At 42.0% G+C, this 22,158-nt stretch overlaps 1 protein-coding gene across 1 annotated transcript in view; it reads right to left on the bottom strand.

Annotated features, from left to right (window-relative positions):
- The window catches only part of LOC136610641 (protein phosphatase 1H), a 103,475-nt gene that overhangs the window by 33,753 nt on the left and 47,564 nt on the right, over nt 1-22,158 (bottom strand). The window contains exons 4-6 of the mRNA XM_066589855.1: nt 16,470-16,582; nt 10,241-10,325; nt 6,357-6,475 (exon numbers count right to left, since the gene is read on the bottom strand). Coding sequence (XP_066445952.1) covers nt 6,357-6,475; nt 10,241-10,325; nt 16,470-16,582 — 317 coding nt within the window. The remainder of the gene's footprint in view (nt 1-6,356; nt 6,476-10,240; nt 10,326-16,469; nt 16,583-22,158) is intronic.

The following is a 22,158-nucleotide window of genomic DNA, read 5'->3' as shown; positions in this document are numbered from 1 at the left end:
CAGATAGGGATAAAATCAGATCGTCCACATATAAACCAATGTGGTCTTCCCTAGGGCCAGTGTTAATACCCAGATAATCAAGGTCCTGTAGAACAGCCTAGGCAAGGAGCTCAACTGCCACAGCAAATAGGAGGGGCAAGAGTGGGCAACCCTGTTGCATCCCCATGCTCAGAGGGAAAGACGTAGAGAGCAGCCTGTTTACTAAGACATTGGGCATAGGCATGTTACATATAAATATCCACCTAATAAAATGAGTCTCCAAACCCAAAATATCACAAAACCTCCAGCAGGTGAGGCCATCCAATGGAATCAAAGGCTTTAGCAGCTGCAAGGGGTGCCAGTGCCCAATTACTCTGTTTCCAACCAGTATGAGTGACTACCAAACCCTTCCGATATTGTCAGAAGTAGACTTTCCAGGCATGAAGGCTTACTGGTTTGAGTGTATAAGGTCATGTATACTAGTCCACAGGATTTTGGTAATAACCTTGTAGTCTGTATTTTATAGTGAAATGGGTTGATATGAGTCGCAATGCTCAGGGTTTTTTAAAATCTGTGGTGGCCTCATTAAGTGAATCTGGAAAGCGACTGTCTGCAAATACCCTCCCATAAAGAAAGAGCAACTGCGGGATTACTAAATCGCTGTATTGCACATAAACTTTAATTGGAAGACCACCTGGGCCTAGTGCCTTGCTTTTAGCCATAGATGACAAGGCTTCTGCTATTTCGTCTGAAGTGATAGGGACTTCTAATAGACACGTGATCCTTAGCAAGCTGTGGGAAAATAATGGTATTTAAATAAGCCCGCAACTCTTTGGTAGTATAGATGACCTGTAATTCATATAAGGCACTCTAAAATTGTCTGAATCTGTCAAGCACATCCAGGGGTTTAGAGAGTGCAAGATTGTCAGAAGAGCTAAGGAGCCGAACAGCTAAAGAAAAAAAACATTGTTTACAGAAAAAAAAAGACTGTGTTGCGCCTTTTCTTTCAGGAGCTGCTCGTATTCTCTACCAGCCTTTAACCAGTAGACTCTATTATTGTCAATGTGATCATCAAGATAAGCCCCTCCAAGTCAATGAATTGTGTCCCCAACTTCTCCTCTAGCCTAGCCATGGTGCTCTTAAATAAAAGAGATGGATGACTTCAAACACCCTCGTAAATAAGATTTAAAAGTGTCTCATACCAGTATCAAGATACGTGGCATGGGCCTCCAGGAATAGCCCCATATTGCCTGTCCCCCCCTGATTGCCACATCCCCCCCCCCCCCCCCCGAGTACCAGACCCTGACCCTGAACCTGTCCAGTTGGGAATCTATGATCATCTTCATGTCCCCCATGCACACTACACCAGCAAGGTAGGAAGTAACAAAAGATGTACTCTTCACAATGAGGACCACAGATGCTGGTGGTCACTTATAGAAACAAAGAATTACATATGGTACATTATTTATCTTTGCTTTCACAAGTATAAAATCTACCCTCTGGATCCACTAGAAGTCTGTTCAGGATCCTGCTGAATGCAACTGCGGATTAAAAGGGACACCCCATGGAGTAATATGTATGGCACATATGATAGGACCATTGTACCCATGGTTTTAGTATGGTTTGAGTAGTTGCTCAAGTAAGGTATGTCTCTTGTAAACAGAGAATATGGGACATCTGTAATCGTATTTGTGAAAAAGTCACTGAACATTTTTTAGCAGAGTCCATACTCCAAACCTTCCATGACATAAAAGTCACTCCAGTCATTTTTTCTTAGGGAATACCGTTATGTGGAAATTTGGGGCTTCATCCACCCTTCCAGGATGATGTGAATTTAAATCCTCAATATAATGGTACAGTGAACAAGGACAAATAATAAGATTATAGGGAAGTTTAGCTGCAAAAAAACAATTCAAGTAATACAAACAATGTGACATAGTTATATATAGTATATAGAAATAGGTAGAGAAAGCCACAACTGGCTGTGGAACAGACAACCGAGCAAAGTGCAAAAACCAATGTCCAGTGTGGCTATAGAATTTGCGGGGGGATACCTCAGTTGCCTACATATACTTTAGCTACACATGAGGTATTAAGGTGGAAAAAAAACTACCATTAACAGGCTACTAAGTATATACACCCTCACATTATCTTCTACGAAAGTGCTAAGTCCCCTTATGTGTATATACTAATACCATGTAGGAAATAACAGTAAAAGGATTGATAACAAATGGCAGGGCTCATCTTGGGGTTTACACAGGGTTAAATCCCAGAAATCAACAGGAAAAAAATAGCAAAATTCCTAAATATTAGCCACCTAATGAGCAATACACTTTCGTAAGGGCTATACAAACTGAAAGATCCATCCTGGTGGGTACTACATTCACAGTGCGGCGTTTAGTCTAGATCCATTGTTACGCCTCAGCTACAGAGGCAAAGAACCTGGTACGCTGACCATAGATCAATCGCCAGCGAGCGAGGTAGGTCACGACCCCTTTAACTCCTGGAGCTTGTGTTTGACTCCGTCAAAGGACGTCCTCTGTTTTTGCAGATATGCCAAGAAGTCCAGAAAGAGATAAATAACTGAGTTATCATAATAGATTTGACCAGGCTGGTCTCTACAGTCAAGTAGGTGCGCCATCAGTGGTCTTGAAGGGGAACTCCCGAGTCAGTAGGTTTTGCTGGAACATGATGGTCTCTTTCCACTATAAAGGCTCTAGAGCAGTGTTTCCCAAACTCCAGTCCTCATGGACCCTGACAGGTCATGTTTTCAGGCTATCCTTTAGTAAGAACACCTGTGGCAATGTCTGAGGCGCTGACAAGAATTACATCACCTGTGCAACACTGAGGCAATCCTGAAATCCCTGACCTGTTGGGGGTCTGTGAGGACTGGAGTTGGGAAACACTGGTGTAGAGAAAGTTTCATCATGTCAAACATATCTTGTAAATAGTGTCCATCAAACACATTTCTTGAATTTCCGTAGAGGTATGCTAGATGTTTGCTAAAGGTCTGACTAAATGATGAAATGTGCACCAATAAAGCATTAATCACAATGGATGGCATGAAATTGTAAACTTTCTGGTTTAATACTCCTTGCAGTTGATGAATGTAACGTCACAGGCCTGAGAAGAGGCTGCAGACCTCACTTGAGCATCGCAGCCTCTTCAATCAGCTGATCAGCGAGGGTCCCGAGCAGTGAACTCCCGTCGATCTGATTTTGATGATCCATCCTGAGCATAGGTAATCCACATCTTAAGTCATGGAAATCCCATTTAATAAAGCCCATGTGATACGTATTGACACCACCAGCATTTTTGTTTCAATGGCAAATGGTCACAGACAGAAATAGAAAGGTATCACACCAATATGTATATTAACCCCTTAAGGACCAGGCTGTTTTGTACCTTAAGAACCAGACACTTTTTAGGGATTTTACCCATGTGGTGGTTTTACTGCCCTATATTTTTTCCTTCAGCCACCAAAATTATTTTTGCCGCATTTTTTCCTGTAGGGCTATTTTTTAAAATATCTTTTTCACTGGCTTTTTTTCCCGTTTGTTATTTTTCATTGGTGGTAAAAAGCTAAAAAAAATTGATTTTGTAACATTCATAGATTTTTTAAAAATTAGTATATTTACGCTAAAATAAAAGTATAGGAACGGGTTCCTCATTTTGTTTCGGATGTTTTGACATATAATATGCATGGTTTCGCTTTACAGGGTGTATACAGGGACGGTTTTGGTTGCCGTCTGCTTTGGGTCATTTTCTTTTTTATGGATACATTTTTATTTTATTCTGATTTTTTTTTTACTTATTAATGTAATTATTTTTTTTACCATCTATCTCCCCCATGACACCATCTATGACCTCTGGGGGACATTCACATGTTTTTTTTTTATTACACATTTTTCCACTGTAGCTGGTCATCTGTATGAGTCCCAGTTACAGGAGAAAACATCCCCCTGGTAGTGAAAATAGCCACCGGCAGAGCTGATCAGGGTCTGTAGAACCCTGCAGCTGTGCTGTGCCAGGTGATCTCGACATTTATGTGACCGCCGGCTCACATAGTGGAAGAAACACTTCCACTTCTTAGTATATAGTGCTCATGAAGCGCTATGTACCCGGGAAAGGAGAAGTGGTTAATAACCTCCTGCTTGATTGCAGGAGTAGAGGCTTTAATCCTGCACCGTATTTCTGCGATCGGGCAGGATTAAAGCCCAGGACTAAGTGCTATACATTTACCGCGCTTGGTCCTCAAGGGGTTAAAGCCATCCACTATGTTGGGCATAAATAGTTGAAAACTTGGCCATAGATAGTAAGGTACACATACCTAACACCGAATAATATCGCAAGAGAGGCCACCAGGTATGTGTACTGGTGATGTACGGTCAACTTTTTAATTTGAACTGGAGGGTCTTAATATGAAATGAGGATGAGGGACAGGTAATTACAGGAAAATTAGCGGAATAAAAGATCTGAATTTATTAGTTTTTTTTTCTAATTTGATTAAATATATGCAATCTGCTGAGGGAGGAATATTTTCTGTGATCTTTAATGCTAACCTATTCTGTACAACACTACCAAATTGATCTTTTGCACCTCATCTTGGCACATTTTGCCCAAAATAGTGTCTAACTGTGCAACAAATTTACCAACAACTTGCCCTTTATCTCTATTCCATACAGACCTTGGAGTACAAAGAGTGGTTTAAACTTTTAAAATTGTTTTTATAAAGATTTGTAAAAATTTCCTACTTCTTTCCAGTGCTGCAGCAAAACTACAGTGATGCGTGTTTTAAAAAATTATGTGGATCTCCCTCTTACATATTGACTTCAGGTGTTTTAGCCCAAACCATTGCAAACAGGTACAAGCACAGAGCCATAGTCAAAGAAGGGTAGTAGCAGGAGTTGTTCTGAAAAGTTTAGCAACTTAATACATCAGAGAATGGAACCTACATCTAACAGAAATCAAACTGTGAAATTTCTAACCTGCCAAGGACAACTGTAAGTGTTATTACTGTGACGTACTGTGGAAACACACATGAACAACAGGAACTCAGCCATGAAGTGGAAGACCATGCAAACAATAGCAGGGTCACCAAGTGCCGAAAAGAGCAGCAAGTAAAAGTCATCTATTCACTGTTGCATCACTTACTACAGAGTTCTAAACTGAATGTGGAAGGGACATCAACAAAAGTACTGAGTGTTAGGAGCTTAATGAAATGAGTTTCCATGGAAAAGCAGTTGTACACAAGCCTACGGTCAGCATGCACAATGCCAAGCGTCTGCTAGAGTGGTGTAAAGCAGTGTTTCCCAACTCCAGTCCTCAAGGAGCACCAACAGGTCATGTTTTCAGGATTCTCTCAGTATTACACAGGTGATGGAATAATGGCCAGTACCTCAGACATTGCCACAGGGGTTCTTACTATAGGATATCCTGAAAACATGACCTGTTGGGGTGCCTTGAGGACTGGAGTTGGGAAACACTGGTGTACAGCAATCTTATTATGATGAGTCTGGGTTTGGCGAGTGCTGGGAGAACACCACCTTATCAGAATGCATTGTATCTACCGTATATACCGGCGTATAAGGCGACGGGGCGTATAAGACGACCCCCCAACTGTCACCTTATACGCCGGTATTCAGTGGAGAAAAAAAAAAAAATTCATTACTCACCTGCCCCGGTGTTCTGTCGCGCTCCGGCAGGATGTCGCTCGCTCCGGCAGGCTGTCGCTCGCTCCTCGTCCCCGGCGCAGCATAGCTTTCTGAATGCGGGGCTTGAAATCCCCGCTTCCAGAAAGCTAATACACACGCCGGCAGCCATGACAGCATTGAATGGCTGTGATTGGCTGAAGGCGCACACGTGTTAGCAATCACACTATTCAATGATGTCATTGAATAGTGTGATTGGCTGAAGCCACGTGCGCTTTAGCCAATCACAGCCATTCAATGATGTCATGGCTGCCGGCGTGTGTATTAGCTTTCTGGAAGCGGGGATTTCAAGCCCCGCATTCAGAAAGCTATGCTGCGCCGGGGACGAGGAGCGAGCGACAGCCTGCCGGAGCGAGCGACATCCTGCCGGAGCGCGACAGAACGCCGGGGCAGGTGAGTAATGAATTTTTTTTTTTTACACTTTTTTTTTTTTTGAATTACCGGCGTATAAGACGACCCCCGACTGCAGAGCAGATTTTTCGGGGTTCAAAAGTCGTCTTATACGCCGGTATATACGGTATTCTAAAACGTGGTGTAAAATGTATTTTTAATCTATACGTAAAAAAAAAAAATTGTTTTCATTGTTAACGGAACCTCCTTTTAGGTCAAATAGCATTCATCAACCAACTTAATAGCACGAAGGGGTCCAAATGTAAAATTTCTCACCAGCCGGTCATATTAAAGTCCCTGTAAAGCATCATCTTGCCCAGTTCCTTACGTTGTACTCTTCTAGGAAATTCTAAATGTGTGAACTCATTTCCAAGTAGATGTGGCTGCAGAAAAGCCTACAAAAATAGGAAAAGAGAAGTAATGAAATATTCAGAGACTGAAATCCATGTAATGTACATTATAACGATTAGATGCCATATCTGAGCCGTGTCCTGCATCAAAGTATGAATAGTTTACATAATCTGACTGTGACTTGGATGTGAGATTAGGCAGCACTGTGAACCAAATCCTGGATTAATTCACTGCATTCCTGATAGAGAAATGTTTCCATTGAATCGATTTGATATAAAATTACAAGTATTATTTTAAATAGGGATATTTTGAATAAATATCCCTGGCCACAAACCCAAAGTTTAAAGCTACTGACAGACAGTTTCTTAACATTTGTGACATAGGACATCAGGAGCCAAGTGTTACAACCTGGGAACAAAAAAGGTGCTCCTTGGTGTATGGCATCCAAAGTCTAAATGCAAGTAATTCATTCCGATTACAGCTCAGAAACTGAATTCTAGCACACAAACCGCTCGACTCTCAAATTCTGCTTGCCAACCCTTCACATAAGGATTCATAGTCAAGCTTTGACTGGAGGCTGACTTTTTCCTGATTTATTGCATATCATATAATACATTGAATGTCATGGAGGACTACAATCAAATAAAACCATTTTGAATGCATTTAAGGGGCAAATACATTAAAACAGGGACTGGTGTCGTTGGTAAACAAGGGTTAAAGTTTGAAGAGATCGAGTCTTCGATGGAACATTGTATAGATTCTTAGGATGCATCTGGGAATAATTGAAATCTAAGCATTTTAAATCCTATTAGCCAAAAAAGCCTTATGTAGGGCATGACTTTCTAGGCTGGATGTGAGTTGAATGTAGTATTAAATGACTCTTCATTTCATTCTGCCACCTGAGGCACAGAAAACACAATGAAATCTTACAATGCCAACAAATGTTATGCATTAGCAGAAGACCACTTTCTATGTCCTTGGATCTTCCCTTTGCCATCAGCTTACATATTCTTGTTAATATACGGAATAGTAATATGCCTTTGGCACAGACAATACATGTCTCCGAGTACAACCCATTGTGTCATGTCTACATTCCAACAGGATCAACAAAGAACTCACAAACTGTCTTATTGCCTGGTACACATATGAGCTTTAGGACGGACGTGTGTCCCGGCTTGACAACCGTTTCCTGACCTGAACCCCCAAGCATCATAGATTCTAATGATACATGGATTTGGGGTCAGGGGACCCACGGTCAGACCAGGACACATGTCTGTATTATGGATGCAAAATCGCATCTCAAATATGATGAAGGGTCACCGGTAGAGATGAGCGAGCGTACTCGCTAAGGCAAACTACTCGAGCGAGTAGTGCCTTAGAGCGAGTACCTACCCGCTCCTCTCAAAAGATTCAGGTGCCGGCAGGGGGCGGGGGAGAGCAGGGAGGAACGAGGGGGGGGGGGGGGGGGAAATCACTATCTCCCTCCTGCTCACTCCAGCAACTCACCGCTCTCCCCGCCGGCACCCGAATCTTTTGAGACAAGCCGTCAGGTACTCGCATAAGGCACTACTCGCTCGAGTAGTTTGCCTTAGCGAGTACCATCGCTCATCTCTAGTCACTGGCCTTAATGAAAAAGCCACATCCGTCGATATGAAATAACTGTTATCTACCTCCCACTGAGATTGGCATGCTTGACATTCTTTCTCTCCATATTTAACTTTATATAGAGAGTGATATTCTGACTACATTAACATAGATAAAAGATATAGGGAAAGCAGATAGCTCAGATCCGCAAGCTCCGTTTTCCTGTGTGTTGTGGCACTGACAGCAGGTGCCCGATTGGATGATCGTCTGGGGTCCCAATCAGTGGACCCCAGCTGATTAACTATTGATGACCTACCCTGAGGATAGGTAATCAATAGTATCTGCCTGGAAAACCCCTTTAATAAATCTGGGCCAGTCTGTGCTGCTGCAACTAATAAAAGTGTAAACTTACCAAAACTACACCATATTCATGCATAAATGACACACAGCGGAAGTCCGTGTGTCTGTCACTACTTCATTATGCCCACAGAGACTGCAGCATAAAGAAGGTGACAGATGTACTTTAGGGTTCATTCACACGGGCATATTGTCACCGCGTATTTCCGTGCGTAACATGCAGTGAATGGAGGCAATGAAAGTCTATGGACTTTCATTCTTCCATTCACACCTGCATTGGAACTGTGAGGGGACATCCATATAAAACGCGGGAGAAATAAATTGCAGCATGCTCTATTTCTTCCCGGTTTATACGGAGCCCTTCAAGGGCTCAGCATTGAAATGCTGCCCCTTTGCAATGCCTGCGTTTTCTGCACAAAGCGGGGGATTTGAAAAAAAAAAAAAGTCATACTGCGCCTGTACGTGATGTTATAATCCCGTGCATGCACAGTGCCTATCACAGCCTGTACGCGATCTCTGCTGACTCTTCTGCTGGCAGAACATAGGGGATACGAGATTCCCATTGTTGTACTCATACACCCATGTGAATAAGCTCTTCTGTGTATCAGATATCTATTTTGTTACAAGTCATGCAGTTGTGTCATTTGTTGATAATGATCGTAATAGGTGTTTAACCTCTGGGTTCAAACAAGAATGTTTGCTTTAATGGACAGCAAGTAAAGATCTTAAATTGAAACAAAGTATATTAGAAAGCTGCATAATGTTTCTTATGCAATGCTTTAAAGGGGTTTTCTGGGAATTTACTATTGATGACCTATCCTTGAAATAGGTCATCAATTGTTGATTGGTGGGGGTCCACCACTCAGGATCTCTACTGATCAGCTGATTCGATCAGTATGCTGTCACTGTGGCTGGAGCCAGAAGTATAATGGAAGGCATTGCTCCCACTGAAATTGGAGCAATGCCTTCTATTACACTTCCAACTCTGTCAGCAATGAGGAGCCAAAAGTGTATTAAAAGGCATCGCTCTTATTGATGTTAATCCTTTGGTGCAGGTGGGTTATCTCCCTATCTTATAAGGTTCCCGCCTAGCACCAGGTGAGTCCAATTCATTTATTATACATTTATGCATCGTTCCATGTTGGGTGGCGCGGATCATTCTGCTCTCATTTAATGATTTTAATGGGAGCAAAGTCTTTCTCTTACACTTCCCGCTCTGCAACGAGGAGCCAAAGTATATTGGAAGGCATCGCTCATTGATTTCAAAGGGAGCAAAGTCTTTCTCTTACACTCCTAGCTCTGACTACCAATGCGCATATCTGGCTCAGCTGCAATGACAGCAGGTCGGAGTATATGCTGATTGGTGGGGATCCTAAAAGAAGGACTCCTGTCGCTCAACTATTGATGACCTATCCAAAGGAGAAGATAATTTAGACGTTTCAATAACCTAAGAAGTGTTCTGTGTTATTCTTGAGTATGATAAAGACTAGGGATCATGGTACAATTTAGCAGTATATTACATCTAAACATCTTTTACCAAGCTTAGAAGATCCAAAGAGCCCTTCAAATTTGTTATGTGGAACAAAGGAAAGAGAAAGAAACCCTTGATACAAAAAAGTATTAATGGAAGTCTTCAAACAGCGGCTAGACAGGTTGGACCCGATGACCCTGGAGGTCCCTTCCAACTCTACCATTCTATGAAAGTAGCAATAACACATTTTACTGGTGAGTTATGTTAATTACAATTAAAATTTGCTACCTTCTTTTCATTATTTTTCATCAATATACATTCCAAAATGAGAGTAAAATCCCTCAAAAGTCTTTTTTTTTCTTCTACAGTATTCATGATAAACATGCGTTTGACTTACTAGATACTGAAGCCTCTGACGCTCTGTTTCTGGTGTAAACTCTGAAGACATAGGTATTATTTCTCCATTTCGGATAATTATAGCCCTGAAAGAAAGCATTTCACATTACAAAAAGTGCAAACCCAACTTCATAGAAACATTTTAAACCCATGACCGATAAATCTGTCTCATTTCACTGGGTGTAACTTATAGCGTCTACAAAAAAAAAAAAAACAGCACAGAAAATATGATATCCTAACAGAAGGCATTTATACTCTATTTTCTGATAATTCTGCACAGAGTCCTACATTTTGCACTGCCGCCGATCATCTGGCAGACAGTGCTGAGTCACAGATTTTTTTTCAATTCATTAAATTAAAATTATTTATTATATAAAAGCACAATCATTTACACTAAACAAAAAATTACAATTCAAGTAAGCAATTTTTTAAAATTCTAATTTAAAAAAAGTTATCTTTCTGAGGTGGATGTACTAAATCTCCCCCACCCCCTACCATTTCTATGTATCTCTTGCTAGTGTTTGATGCTCAAGACAAATGATTTTGCCCTTGGAGCAACTATTTGTTGACTGATTTTTAGCATTCAGATTGTTCTATGACATTTAACACTTTGTGAACCCATAAATAAAGACGTGATCTTGAGATTCTTATTTTCTTCCAAAACATTATCTTTAGCTGCCTGTTTAGACAGTAGAAATCTTCTCCTGTCCTCCTACTCGGCATCTGCGCCTGCCTCATACCATATGTCTATATTAATACTTGGAACATATATTGTCTTTTAGGTACAGCATTCCTGTCTGGATGTCAATCTCTTAAAAGAAAAAAGCAACCAAATAAAGAAAAAACACTGCAGTAGCAGTCAAAGGGGCTAGCCTGCAAATCATTTTCATAGCAATTGTTCTGGGTTGTCTGTGGCTTTTTGGACTTAAGGTACCTTTGCCTGGGCCAACAGTCACCCAAATAATCACTCAAAGCTAGCGATTATGGGCGACCGTTGGCCAGTGTCCACACGTCCCTCGACAGGGCAATAGCTGATCCCAAGTGGCAGACCCCAACAATCAACTATTGATGTCCTATCCTGAGTTTAGGTCATAAATTGTAAAAAAAGTCATTTTAGGCCGCCTGCAGACGGCCAGGTTGGATCCGGCTGCGAGAATTCTCGCAGCGGGACCCTACCCGAGCACCTGCAGAGAGCACCGCGGACTTACCCGCTCCCACAGCTCCGGCTCTTTCATGTGCCGGCTGCCGGCGCATACGTAGAGCGGGGCCAGCGGCATGCCGCGGTTTGTTTGCCGCACGTGATTTCGCGCAGACAAACCACGGCCGTATCCATAGGATTGCGTGCTGTAATGCAATCCTATGCAGGCGTCCAGGGGCAGAAATTCTGCAGGGAATCCCGCCACGGAATTTCCGCCCGTCTGCAGGCGGCCTTAGTTTGCAGTATTTGTAGCATTAAAAAAATACACCCAAATGTCTACTTTATAAGAGACACCCATTTAGTAAGCATTTGACCTCCTTTGCCTTTCAGAGACGCAGAAGTTTGTCAAGACATAGAGCCTATGTGTTGAAATCATTCTGCAGGAATATTGGACTTGGGGTATACCAAGAAGAAATTTCCCACACTCCACCCTAACCAGCTTGAACTGTTGACACCAGACAGAAAGGATTTGTTGATTCATGTTGCTTGCTCCAAATGTTGACCCTCCCATAAGCACAGTGCAATAGAAATCTGGATTCATCTGACCAGGCAAGGATTTTTCACTGCTCAGTGATCCTATTTTTGCACACTGAAGTCTTGCCCATCAGCTTTTCCTAGATAGCAATAGTACTCAAACTGGTCCCCTGTTTTCATAGCCTATTTATGGTGAAAAAAAAAAGAGCTGTTTTGCATTTAGATACATTAGTTGGAAACACAAATTTTGTATTCAGCTTCAATTTGCTTGACTGTGTATCAATTTGCAGAAACTATTCTTGACATCTTCCTTTGTCTCCTTTCAGTGAAAATTCCCTCAGATAGTGTTATTTTCCAATTCAAATATGGATTCACACTAACAGATCCAAGAAAAACTCCCTCCCTTGATTTTATGCTGCTGCTCCTGAGTCATGTGTCTAATTTCCATACAGGGAAGCTCCAATCATGAAATAGCAGGTGTCTCTATAAAGTAGCAATTCAGTGTACCTTTTTTAATAGTTTTAGTTCCATGTTCCCCCCCTTTGTGCTGCTGGACAGTATCAGTCTCCTGCCCCCTCTGGCAGCTGACAATATAGTCCTTTCTTATGGTCCCTTCCACTTTGCAGAAGGAGTCTTCCCAATTATATTGACAAGGTACAATCCTTTTAAAAGAATATTCTTTCCTATGCGTATTAGCTCATGTGGTACTATACACTTATTTTTGGGTGTCTACAGCATCCACTGATTTAAATAGAAGTCCTGCAAGTCCTCCTGTGCAGGCAAGCATGCTAGATTTGCCCATTTTCTTCGCTCAACACGGGAGCGTCCAAGAACCAGGTTCCTTTATACTTGGTCAAACAAGACATTCCAGAAGTATTTTTGCAGGTCACACGGCTTGATGAGTTAAGGTGATGCCAGTTTCACATGGGTGGACCTCTACCCATGTTTCAATAAACACACTATTAAACACTACCCTATTTTAATAGGACAGTGGTCATCAGCAAATATTAACTAAATATAATCTTTTTTATGAAGGTAGACGACAAAAGTGGTGTCACAGGCCTGAGAAGAGGCTAAGCGCTGTGGCCTCTTCAATTAGCTATTCGGCAGGGTCATAAGTGGTGGATCTCCACCGATCCGATATGGATAATCTATTTTAAGATAGGTCATAAATTAGTCCCGAGAAACTGCTTTAAAGAGTCTGAACTGCTATGCCATGTTACATGTAGAAATCTTCTCAGAGTCGCCGAGGCTCCTGTATTCAGCACAGGACCCTTGGTGTAGGGCTCCTACGTATTCTTAGTGGAGCAATGCATATACCCTTATTTGGGTTACTCAGGGTAATCGAGCTTTCACCCACACTGTATAATACAATTATAGAAAATGTTTCCCTTAAAATGAAGCTGCTGTGAATATGTCAAAGACAAGAAAAACATTTTAGGAATCTCACTGCAGAAGATGTCCTTGACAACCCTTAAAAGGATAGTAACATTACCTTTGCTAAGAGAAGACGTGATATGTGTATTATGAATAGTACTTGTGTTAACCTGGGTGTAAATCTGAAAATGAGAATACGGTACACCAATATTATAATGCAAGAGTGGTTACTGAGTTAAGACAGAGGTAGATATATCAACGAAGCTTTCCTCATTGGAATGCAAGGAATAGGCAACAGCAGATGTTCGACTAAATTAGTAGTCATCCAACACATTCATTTACATGACACCCAGCCAAGATACTTGTCAGCTTTACAGATACTCAGTTGCTACATCTTTCACAGTTAGTAAAGCTACCATGCTCCACTTACAATTAAAAGGGAAGGAAAAAGTGACCTTTCTAGTGCATCATGGGAAATGACAATGTATCATTAGGAAAATATATTATAGAGCTATAATGCTTCAATATCTTGTCCTTGTGTGCTTAAACCTGTATAGTATTACACTTTACGGCTTCAGTTACTTTTAGAAGTTCGATTTGGGGAAAGACAAAGGGCTCATGTCCACGGGCAAAATATGATTTAGGATCCGCAGCGGATCTCCCGCGCGCGGATCCGCACCCCATAGGGATGCATTGACCACCCGCGGGTAGATAAATACCCGCGGATCGTCAATAAAAGGCATTTAAAAAAAAATGGAGCATGAAAAAATCTGGACCATGCTCCATTTTCGTGCGGGTCTCCCGCGGGGTCGGCTCCCGCGGGCTTCTATTGAAGCCTATGGAAGCCGTCCGGATCCGCGGGAGACCTAAAATAGGAATTTAAAGCATTTACTCACCGCAGCGGGCCGAGAAGCTCTTCTCTTCCTCACGGCCGCATCTCCCTTGCTTCGGCTCGGCGGATGTGCCCGGCGCATGCGCGCGGCACGTCGACGACGTGCCGGCGACGTGCCGCCGGCGTCAGGAATTCATCCGCCGGCCGAAAATGAAGATCCGGCCGTGAGGAACAGCTGACCTTCCCCGCACGCTACGGATAGGTAAATGCTTTTAAATTCTTCTTTTCAGCGCTCATGTCCGCGGGGCAGGAGGGACCCGCTGCAGATTCTACATGTAGAATCTGCAGCGGATCTGATTTTCCCCGTGGACATGAGGCCAAAAAGGATTCTTTCGTCACACCAATGTATAACTATTAAAAAATGCATCTAAAAAAAAATAAAAAAATAAATCTTGTATAGCACCAACATATTCCACAGCCTTTCAGGTAATTTATTTGTTACCCCCCCCCCACCAAGCTGGGTGTTTATTTTACAGAGCACGGAAGGATGGAAGGCTGAGTCAACCTTGTGCTGGCTAGCTAAACCATTTGGGGATTGAACTAGCAACCTTCAGGTTGTGAGCAAGAGCTTAGGGCTGCATTTATGCTGCCTTAACACTCTGCACCACACAAGGCTCTCATATTAATGTGTTTATATACCTGCAGAGTACATATGGAAAAGTATATAAACATTCAAACATGACCTCCATTATATACTTGCTGAATATCTAGCTCCAAACCAAAGGCTTCAAAGCAGCTCATGAAAACATTTCTACATATTAGGGCCTATGGAGGGGTTAGAAGGGGTTCGTGTGCTCAAGACCCCTATTAGCGTAAATAGTGGGAGGACAGGGAGCCTCATGAATACCGTATATTCCAGCGTATAAGGCGACGGGGCGTATAAGACGACCCCCCAACTGTCACCTTATACGCCGGGAATACAGTGGAGCAAAAGAAAAATCATTACTCACCTTTCCCGGCGTTCTTCGGCGCTGCTGCAGGCTCTCGCTCCCTCCTGGTCCCCAGCAGAGCATTGCTTTCTGGATGCAGCGCCGTCAGCCAATCACAGCCATTCAATGACATCATTGAATGGCTGTGATTCGCTAAAACACACGTGCCTTCAGCCAATCACAGTCATTCAATGATGTCATTGAATGGCTGTGATTGGCTGACAGCGTGTGTTAGCCAATCACAGTATTAGCTTTCTGGAGGCGGGGATTTCAAGCCCTGCGTCCAGAAAGCAATGCTCTGCCAGGGACCAGGAGGGAGCGATAGCCTGCAGCAGCCCCGCAGAATGCTGGGGGAGGTGAGTAATGTTTTTTTTTTTTTTTGACACTTTCTTTTTTTTGTGTTACCAGCGTATAAGACGACCCTCGACTTCAGAGCAGATTTTTCGGGGTTCAAAAGTCGGTATATACGGTAAGTTGGACCCATCTACTGCCAGCGCTGCAAAATGAGCAAAACTATAAAACATTGGAATCAGCGAGTCTGCTCTCAACGAGGGCAGCGTAAAAGTACATGAGACGTTCCCTTTAATTCCCTTTTAGCTTCAGATTTTTATGACCAGATTTCCTACAAACTCAAAGTAATGCAATACTGATTGGGGTTTCTAATACTGACTCCACTAGATATTCAGTACTGATCTGAATGGAAACTTTTCCCTTTTGTGCACATTGAAAGTAAGCCTCACCCAATGTCTGCCAACCATATCTATCAGTAATTTACCTATGAAACCACTTTCTACATGTTTAGACAGAGATAAATCCCTCCAACTCATGCAGCGTTGGCAATACTCCAGTCTCCTATTCTTGGGCTCATCCATGTAACTAAATCATAAGATTCACATTCCCTACTGCTAACAAGACAAGCTGAGTACAACAAGAACTGGTACTTTATTGCTTGGATTTTAGGTTTCACTAAAAGTGAGCAATCATAGTTGTGGAATAAGGAAGAGAAGCCGAATAAATAACATTGTACTCGTCCAACTAGGCCCAATGCGGTTTACACTTTTTGCAAATAATGGCTTTAATTAGTCATTGACTACTGAAGTCAGTTGGTTTCAGTAGTAATTACTGCAAGGTAAAAGGAGGGAAAAAACCCATTAAAGCCACAATTTCACAAACTGATAACAAGTCTACCCTCATTAAAGCACTCTAAAAAGATACAACTGCTAATAAAAAGCTAGTTACCATTATCATAAAACAAAAGTGGTCATTTAGCTCTAATTAACAAACTGGCAGACGGACAGAATATTGGTGAGTGGCGGTGTACTTATTACTGAACGCAAAAGGCCCAGTAAATGTGAAATACCTGCTGTCCCCAGCGTTGGACACATAAATCTTCCCCAGTAAGTACACAACAATAAGCGCCGTGCAGCCTCCAGATATACTGTAAGCACTCCTTTCTCGCTCAATCTGCAGGTCCTAAGGAAAGAATGAAAGGTAAGGTATTAGTCAGTAAGCTGCACAATACAACGCATAGACCGCCTCTTCATATGGGGTTTCAACCTGTGTCCCCCTCTCCCATATAACATTCTGGCTTTCCATGCTGCTGGGAATTGGGGTTTGTACCTGCCCCTGTACTTGTGTATAAGTGACTTTTCCTATGATTGTATGTGACTTTTATGCATTTTATCTGAAAACCTTCTAAACAGATTGTTACAGATTTAAAAGTGCATTAAAAAAAAATTGAGTATGTAAAATAAAATATGGTTCAAAAGTGACTACAAACACGAATAATGTAATCAACATAGTAAACATATGTACACATGACAAGCCATATTCCTTAGGCCTTAAAGGGGGTCATTCAGCCACCAAGTTTTTTTTGAAAGTTGCTCAGCATGGTGAAAAAAAACTTTTAAAAAAGTTCCTCACCTCACCTAAATTCCTGCCACTCCATTCGTGATGGTGCCCAGTGCCCACTGCAGCAATAACACCCAAAAGATGGAACATGTGACTGCATTGAAGCTAATGACTAGCCAAAATGAGCCGAGATCAGAACTGAAGAGTATGTATTTTTTAAATGTTTTTTTTCACCTCACTGACTAGGTTTTAACACCTTTTTGGAGTCTGGATAACAATTTTAAAGGGCCACTCTGAGGAACGTAAATTTTACTATTCCTGCACCTCTCATCTGATTGTAACACACTGGATGTCTCCTCTGTATACTGCACTCCCTTCCATTCAGTGCAGCCTCCTGTTTGACGCTTAGCAGGCACCATTTTGATCCAAAGATTGCTCCTTGTTTCTCTTTCACTACTCTGTGCTATAAATCCCATGATACATCAACACACATCATCACATGAGCAACTAGAGCCTGAACCATCTCTGCCTGCTGGGAGGACCGTCGCAGACCACAAGTGTATAATGGGGATGCGGAACTGTCATCTCCTTCATTATAACTGTGAAGGAGCCTCTAATCATCATAGGGGTTTGTGTCTCCCTCTAAAAAGCTTGTGTGGTCGGGTCCATCACACAGGAATTATGCTGACTGACAAAAAGTGACTCCTTGAGATAACAAAGCCAAGTAAATCTCAGGTAGTCAGAATGAGATCACATGATCCATCTGAAGAGAAGGTCTCCAGGACTTTTCAGATAGGAAAGAATAACTAGTTATATAATGAACCAGAAAACAATGTCACCTGAATGGCTCTTTAAGCCATAGGCACAGCCAGTTGTACCGCAGCACACAATCTCCTGCACCTCCATACTGGTATGTTGGAGCAAATTGGTAAAAGGCTTATCCACATGAGGATGCAAAGGATTTCCTATATAACCGTCTTTTTTCCAGGGTGAATAATCCCAATTTCGATAGCCTCTCTTGGATATTCTAGACCTCTCATCTCATTTCTTAATTTAGTTACCCTTCTTTGAACCCCCTCAAGCACTGCAACATCTCTTCTGAGCACCGGTGTCCAGAACTGTACACAGTATTCCTGACAAGTGCCTTATATAGTGGAAGAATAATATTCTTGTGCCTCGCTCCTATACCTTTTTTAATGCATCCCAAAACTATGTGCTTTTGCAGCAGCTGACTGGCATTGATTGCTCCAGTTTAGTCTATAGTCCACTAGTCCCCCAGGTCTTTTTCCATCTCACTTTTCCCTAGCAGTACCCCATTTAGTGTATATTGGTGACATCCATTTATCCTACCCATGTGAATGACCTTATATTTATGGTGAACTTCATAGGTTTCATTTTGTGCACCAGATGTGATATATTGCAGTTATAATCTGCATGACATGAAAGAATCTTGAAGATTCCCACAAAAGGTAAAAATTGCCCATAATAAAAAACATGGAACACTTGAGGGCAAAAACGGTCCCCGTGTTCCATCTAGTCTGCCCCTCCATTATTTCCTTTCTCGTTTAGGATAGCTATAGGTTTATCCCAGGCGTCTTACATTCACTTACTGATGATTTTTCAACCACGTCCGCTGGATGATTATTCCAAGCATCTACTACTTTTTCAGTAAAGTTTTCTGACATTGCTTTTAAACTTCCCCACCTAATCTGACATTGTGCCTCCTCTTATCCTGAACACATAAGATGAAGGTTTACTGAGATCAGCGGCCAATCATCTAAATGGATGTTGACCTTTACCGATCACACAGCCAATCAGGGACAAGTAGTCTCTTGTGTAGATCATGTGTCCAGTCTCTATGTATGCATTTATTTATTCATCATCTAATAATCTTACATCTTAAAATCCTCTGAAGTCCTGGGGAAAAAAAAAATCATTTTTTATTGAAATTCTTTGTTGAAAGAGTGGTACATGAGCAATTAACTTGCTGCTGATGGAAATCTGATGTTATCAAACTCAATGGCTTTCTTCTTTCCAGAAGCCAAATCAAGATTTTTTTCATGTTTATTATGGGTTTAGACAAAAAAAAAATTGCTGAAATTGATATAATTACCAGATAAAACAGGAATTGCCCAATAAAACAAAATTGCAAGATGATTAAAGGTATTGAGAAATCTAAAAATTATTCTGGGCACTAGAAACCTCCCTGAAGAAAGAAAAAGTAATATATGTATTTGTGGTGCATCCCATCAGTAATGCAAATATACAAAGCCATGGATAAAGCAATAGGTAACATAGAAGGGACATTTTTCCTCATGCACGCTCAGTCTCTCTCTATATATAATAAGTGACTGAGCGTACATATGGAAACATTTTCTCCCTATGTTACCTCTTGCTTTATCCATTGTTCTATACATCTGAGGTGCTGATGGGATGCGGTTTCCTGTCTGTAACAAAAGTTAACAGCATGGGGATGGGGGAGGCACAGGAGCTGCCAGGCATAATACAGTGCAATACAGAAGTAATGCAATATATTATTGAAGTGATCATAGCAACACAGTGCCAAATCCCCTAGTGGCACTTAAAAAAAAAAAGAAAAAAAAAAGTTAATTGTTTACAAAACAAAAAAACTCAAGTAAAAAATTAAAATGAGGGCTTAGTCACATTTGTGTGCTGTACATCTGTCCAATGGACAGCACAGAGGGCCAACAGTGTCAATCAAAAGTTTTTTTTTTCAGGCAGCAGCATGATACACAGAGGTCGGAGCAGAAGCCGCTGCTCTGACTCCTGTGTAGTGGCCGATGCTTGTAATTGCAGATGCAGCTCCCACTGATTTCAATTAGAGCTGCGCCTGCAATTATGAACATCAGCCGCTACAAAGGGGTGGGAACAGTGGCTTCCGCTCGGACCTTTGTATCCCGAAGCTGACAGCAGGAGCTTCCTGGACGACCCCTTTAAGTTATTCCTATATGCAATTTTTTCACAAAGACCAATGGTCTATGTGGGGGAGAAAATATCACAGCATTTGCCATTTTGATTCCTTCCATGGAAAAAAAAAATAGCCCCTTCAATGTAAGGGAGTCATGAAAAATGGCCAGTAGACAGCTTCTATGTGCTGTCTGATGCTGCTTATGCCCAAGGATTCTTGGACTGTCAAAATAGGTATGCCTATGAAAAAAAAGAAAGAAGTACATGTATTTGGCATTGCCTCATCTGTAACAACCCGTACCTTTAAGAATAATGTTCTATTGAACCTGAGGGGGAAAAACAGAAACAAAAAAAAAAGCAGTGCCAGAATAGCCATTTGCTGTTCATTAAGTTATGGATTCCAGCAAATGAAGAAGAAAAAACAAGCAAAAATGCAGCATTCTTAAAGCCCGAACTACAGGGCATCTCTGAAGAGCAAACTGTGCAAAATCCTGAGCTACAAATGATCTTCTGCACAACACTGCCACCTAATGTCCAGCAAGCAGATGACAGCAAGCAACTATTATATGATGTTTGTGTTAAAGCAGTTTTCTACTATTAAGCTGGGTTCACACAGGGCGGATTTGCTGCAAAAATTCCATCTAGGATTTCGCAGCAGCAAAACCGCCCGTGGCCGCTAATCCCGTGGTTAGCCAGCAATGTGGACGAGATTTCTCAGAAGCCTCGTTCACACAGGACGGCAAAGCCGGCGTTGCGGCGCGGATTCGTCGGCCACAGCATGTCCATTCTTTTTTTTCCGTTGCGGAAAAGTGTGGGGTCAAGAGAACTCCAACACAAACTGTGGCATCTGAAGGATCCAAAACAGACAGAAGGGGCCCTCTGTGACAATCGCGGAGTGCCCTTGGCTTGCAATGGTACCTAAAGGCCTTAGAGAGGCAGTCCAAGTCTGACGCTGATGGGCAATAGACATACCAAGCATTACACCAGCTTTTAGTCCTCTCTAAGGCCTCACGTCCACGGGTGGATTGCATTCTGCATGCTTATTTCCGCAGCGGGAGACCTGTAGAAACCATTTGCGGGAGATCGCGGATGTAATGGTTTTTCCACACTGATGCACTGCGGATCATCCACGCTGAATAAAAATCCGCAACCCCACCTCCCAGCCTTCTCCCCATCTCCGTTATGGATTTTAACCTTCAAATCCGCAGTGCACCCGCAATTGTATTTGTGGATGCACTGTGGATCGCCCGCACCCATTGACTTCTATTGAGCCCGTCCGCACGGAATCCGCACAGAAATGGAGCATACTGCGATTTGTTTTCTGCACCAAACGGTCCACAAATCAAATCCACATGCTTAAATTCAGTTGCTGATGCCAATGCTTCATTATGGGCACTTTGAATTGCAGATCTTCTGCGTGGGTAACCCCAGGTGGATTCCACCAATCAAATCCACCCGTTGATATTGGGCCCAAGAGTGTGTTCACACACAAATGATTTCCTTGCAAATCTGCTGCAGATTTCATCCTTAAAACGGAATACAAATTGAAGGGGTGAAATCTGCTGCAAATCTGCACTAAAATCAGCAACACAATCTGTAGCAAGTCAGCTGCGTATTAATGCAACTTAAGGGTACCTTTAACATGGGCCAACTATCGGCTAAAAACACAGATAGTAGTCCGGTGTATACGCAGGACCCAATCTATGACCGACTGCCTATTTACAATAAATGGAGTCGGGCGGCTGGAAGAGATCTCCAGCGCGCTCCACTTCCATTCACTGAACGACTAACGCTGCTGTGTGAAACCACAGGAATGATAGCTATCCGGTCTAAGAGTACCCTAATGGGACAAAAGAAAGAAAGAATAGACAAAATTATGTTTAACGAAGTTTTATAAACTTAAGAAAGTAACTCCCTCTATCAAAAATTTCATTTTTCCATAGAGAAAAATATTTTATTCATTTTTAACCCCTTCCTGATATCTGCAGGAGTGTATAGAGTGGACTCAGGACTGAGTCCTATCATACGCAGTGGGTGTCAACTACATTCAAACTGACACACTACTGTACCAGTTTGGATCAGATGAGCCGATAATGTATATACATTTTTTTTTTCATAAAAATGCTTTTATTTTCAGCAAAATAACTAATCGACACTGCTCGGCAAGCCTCAGAAGTGGCAAGAACAGGTAAAACTCAAAATTTGCGACCTTCATACATCAGTAAATTGGTGTAAATAATGTTCAGTGGAAGGAGATACATAATTTTTTG

This window comes from Eleutherodactylus coqui, chromosome 2 (genome assembly GCF_035609145.1).
Source record: "Eleutherodactylus coqui strain aEleCoq1 chromosome 2, aEleCoq1.hap1, whole genome shotgun sequence".
NCBI lineage: Eukaryota > Metazoa > Chordata > Amphibia > Anura > Eleutherodactylidae > Eleutherodactylus > Eleutherodactylus coqui.
This window is presented reverse-complemented; position numbering and strand designations above follow the sequence as displayed.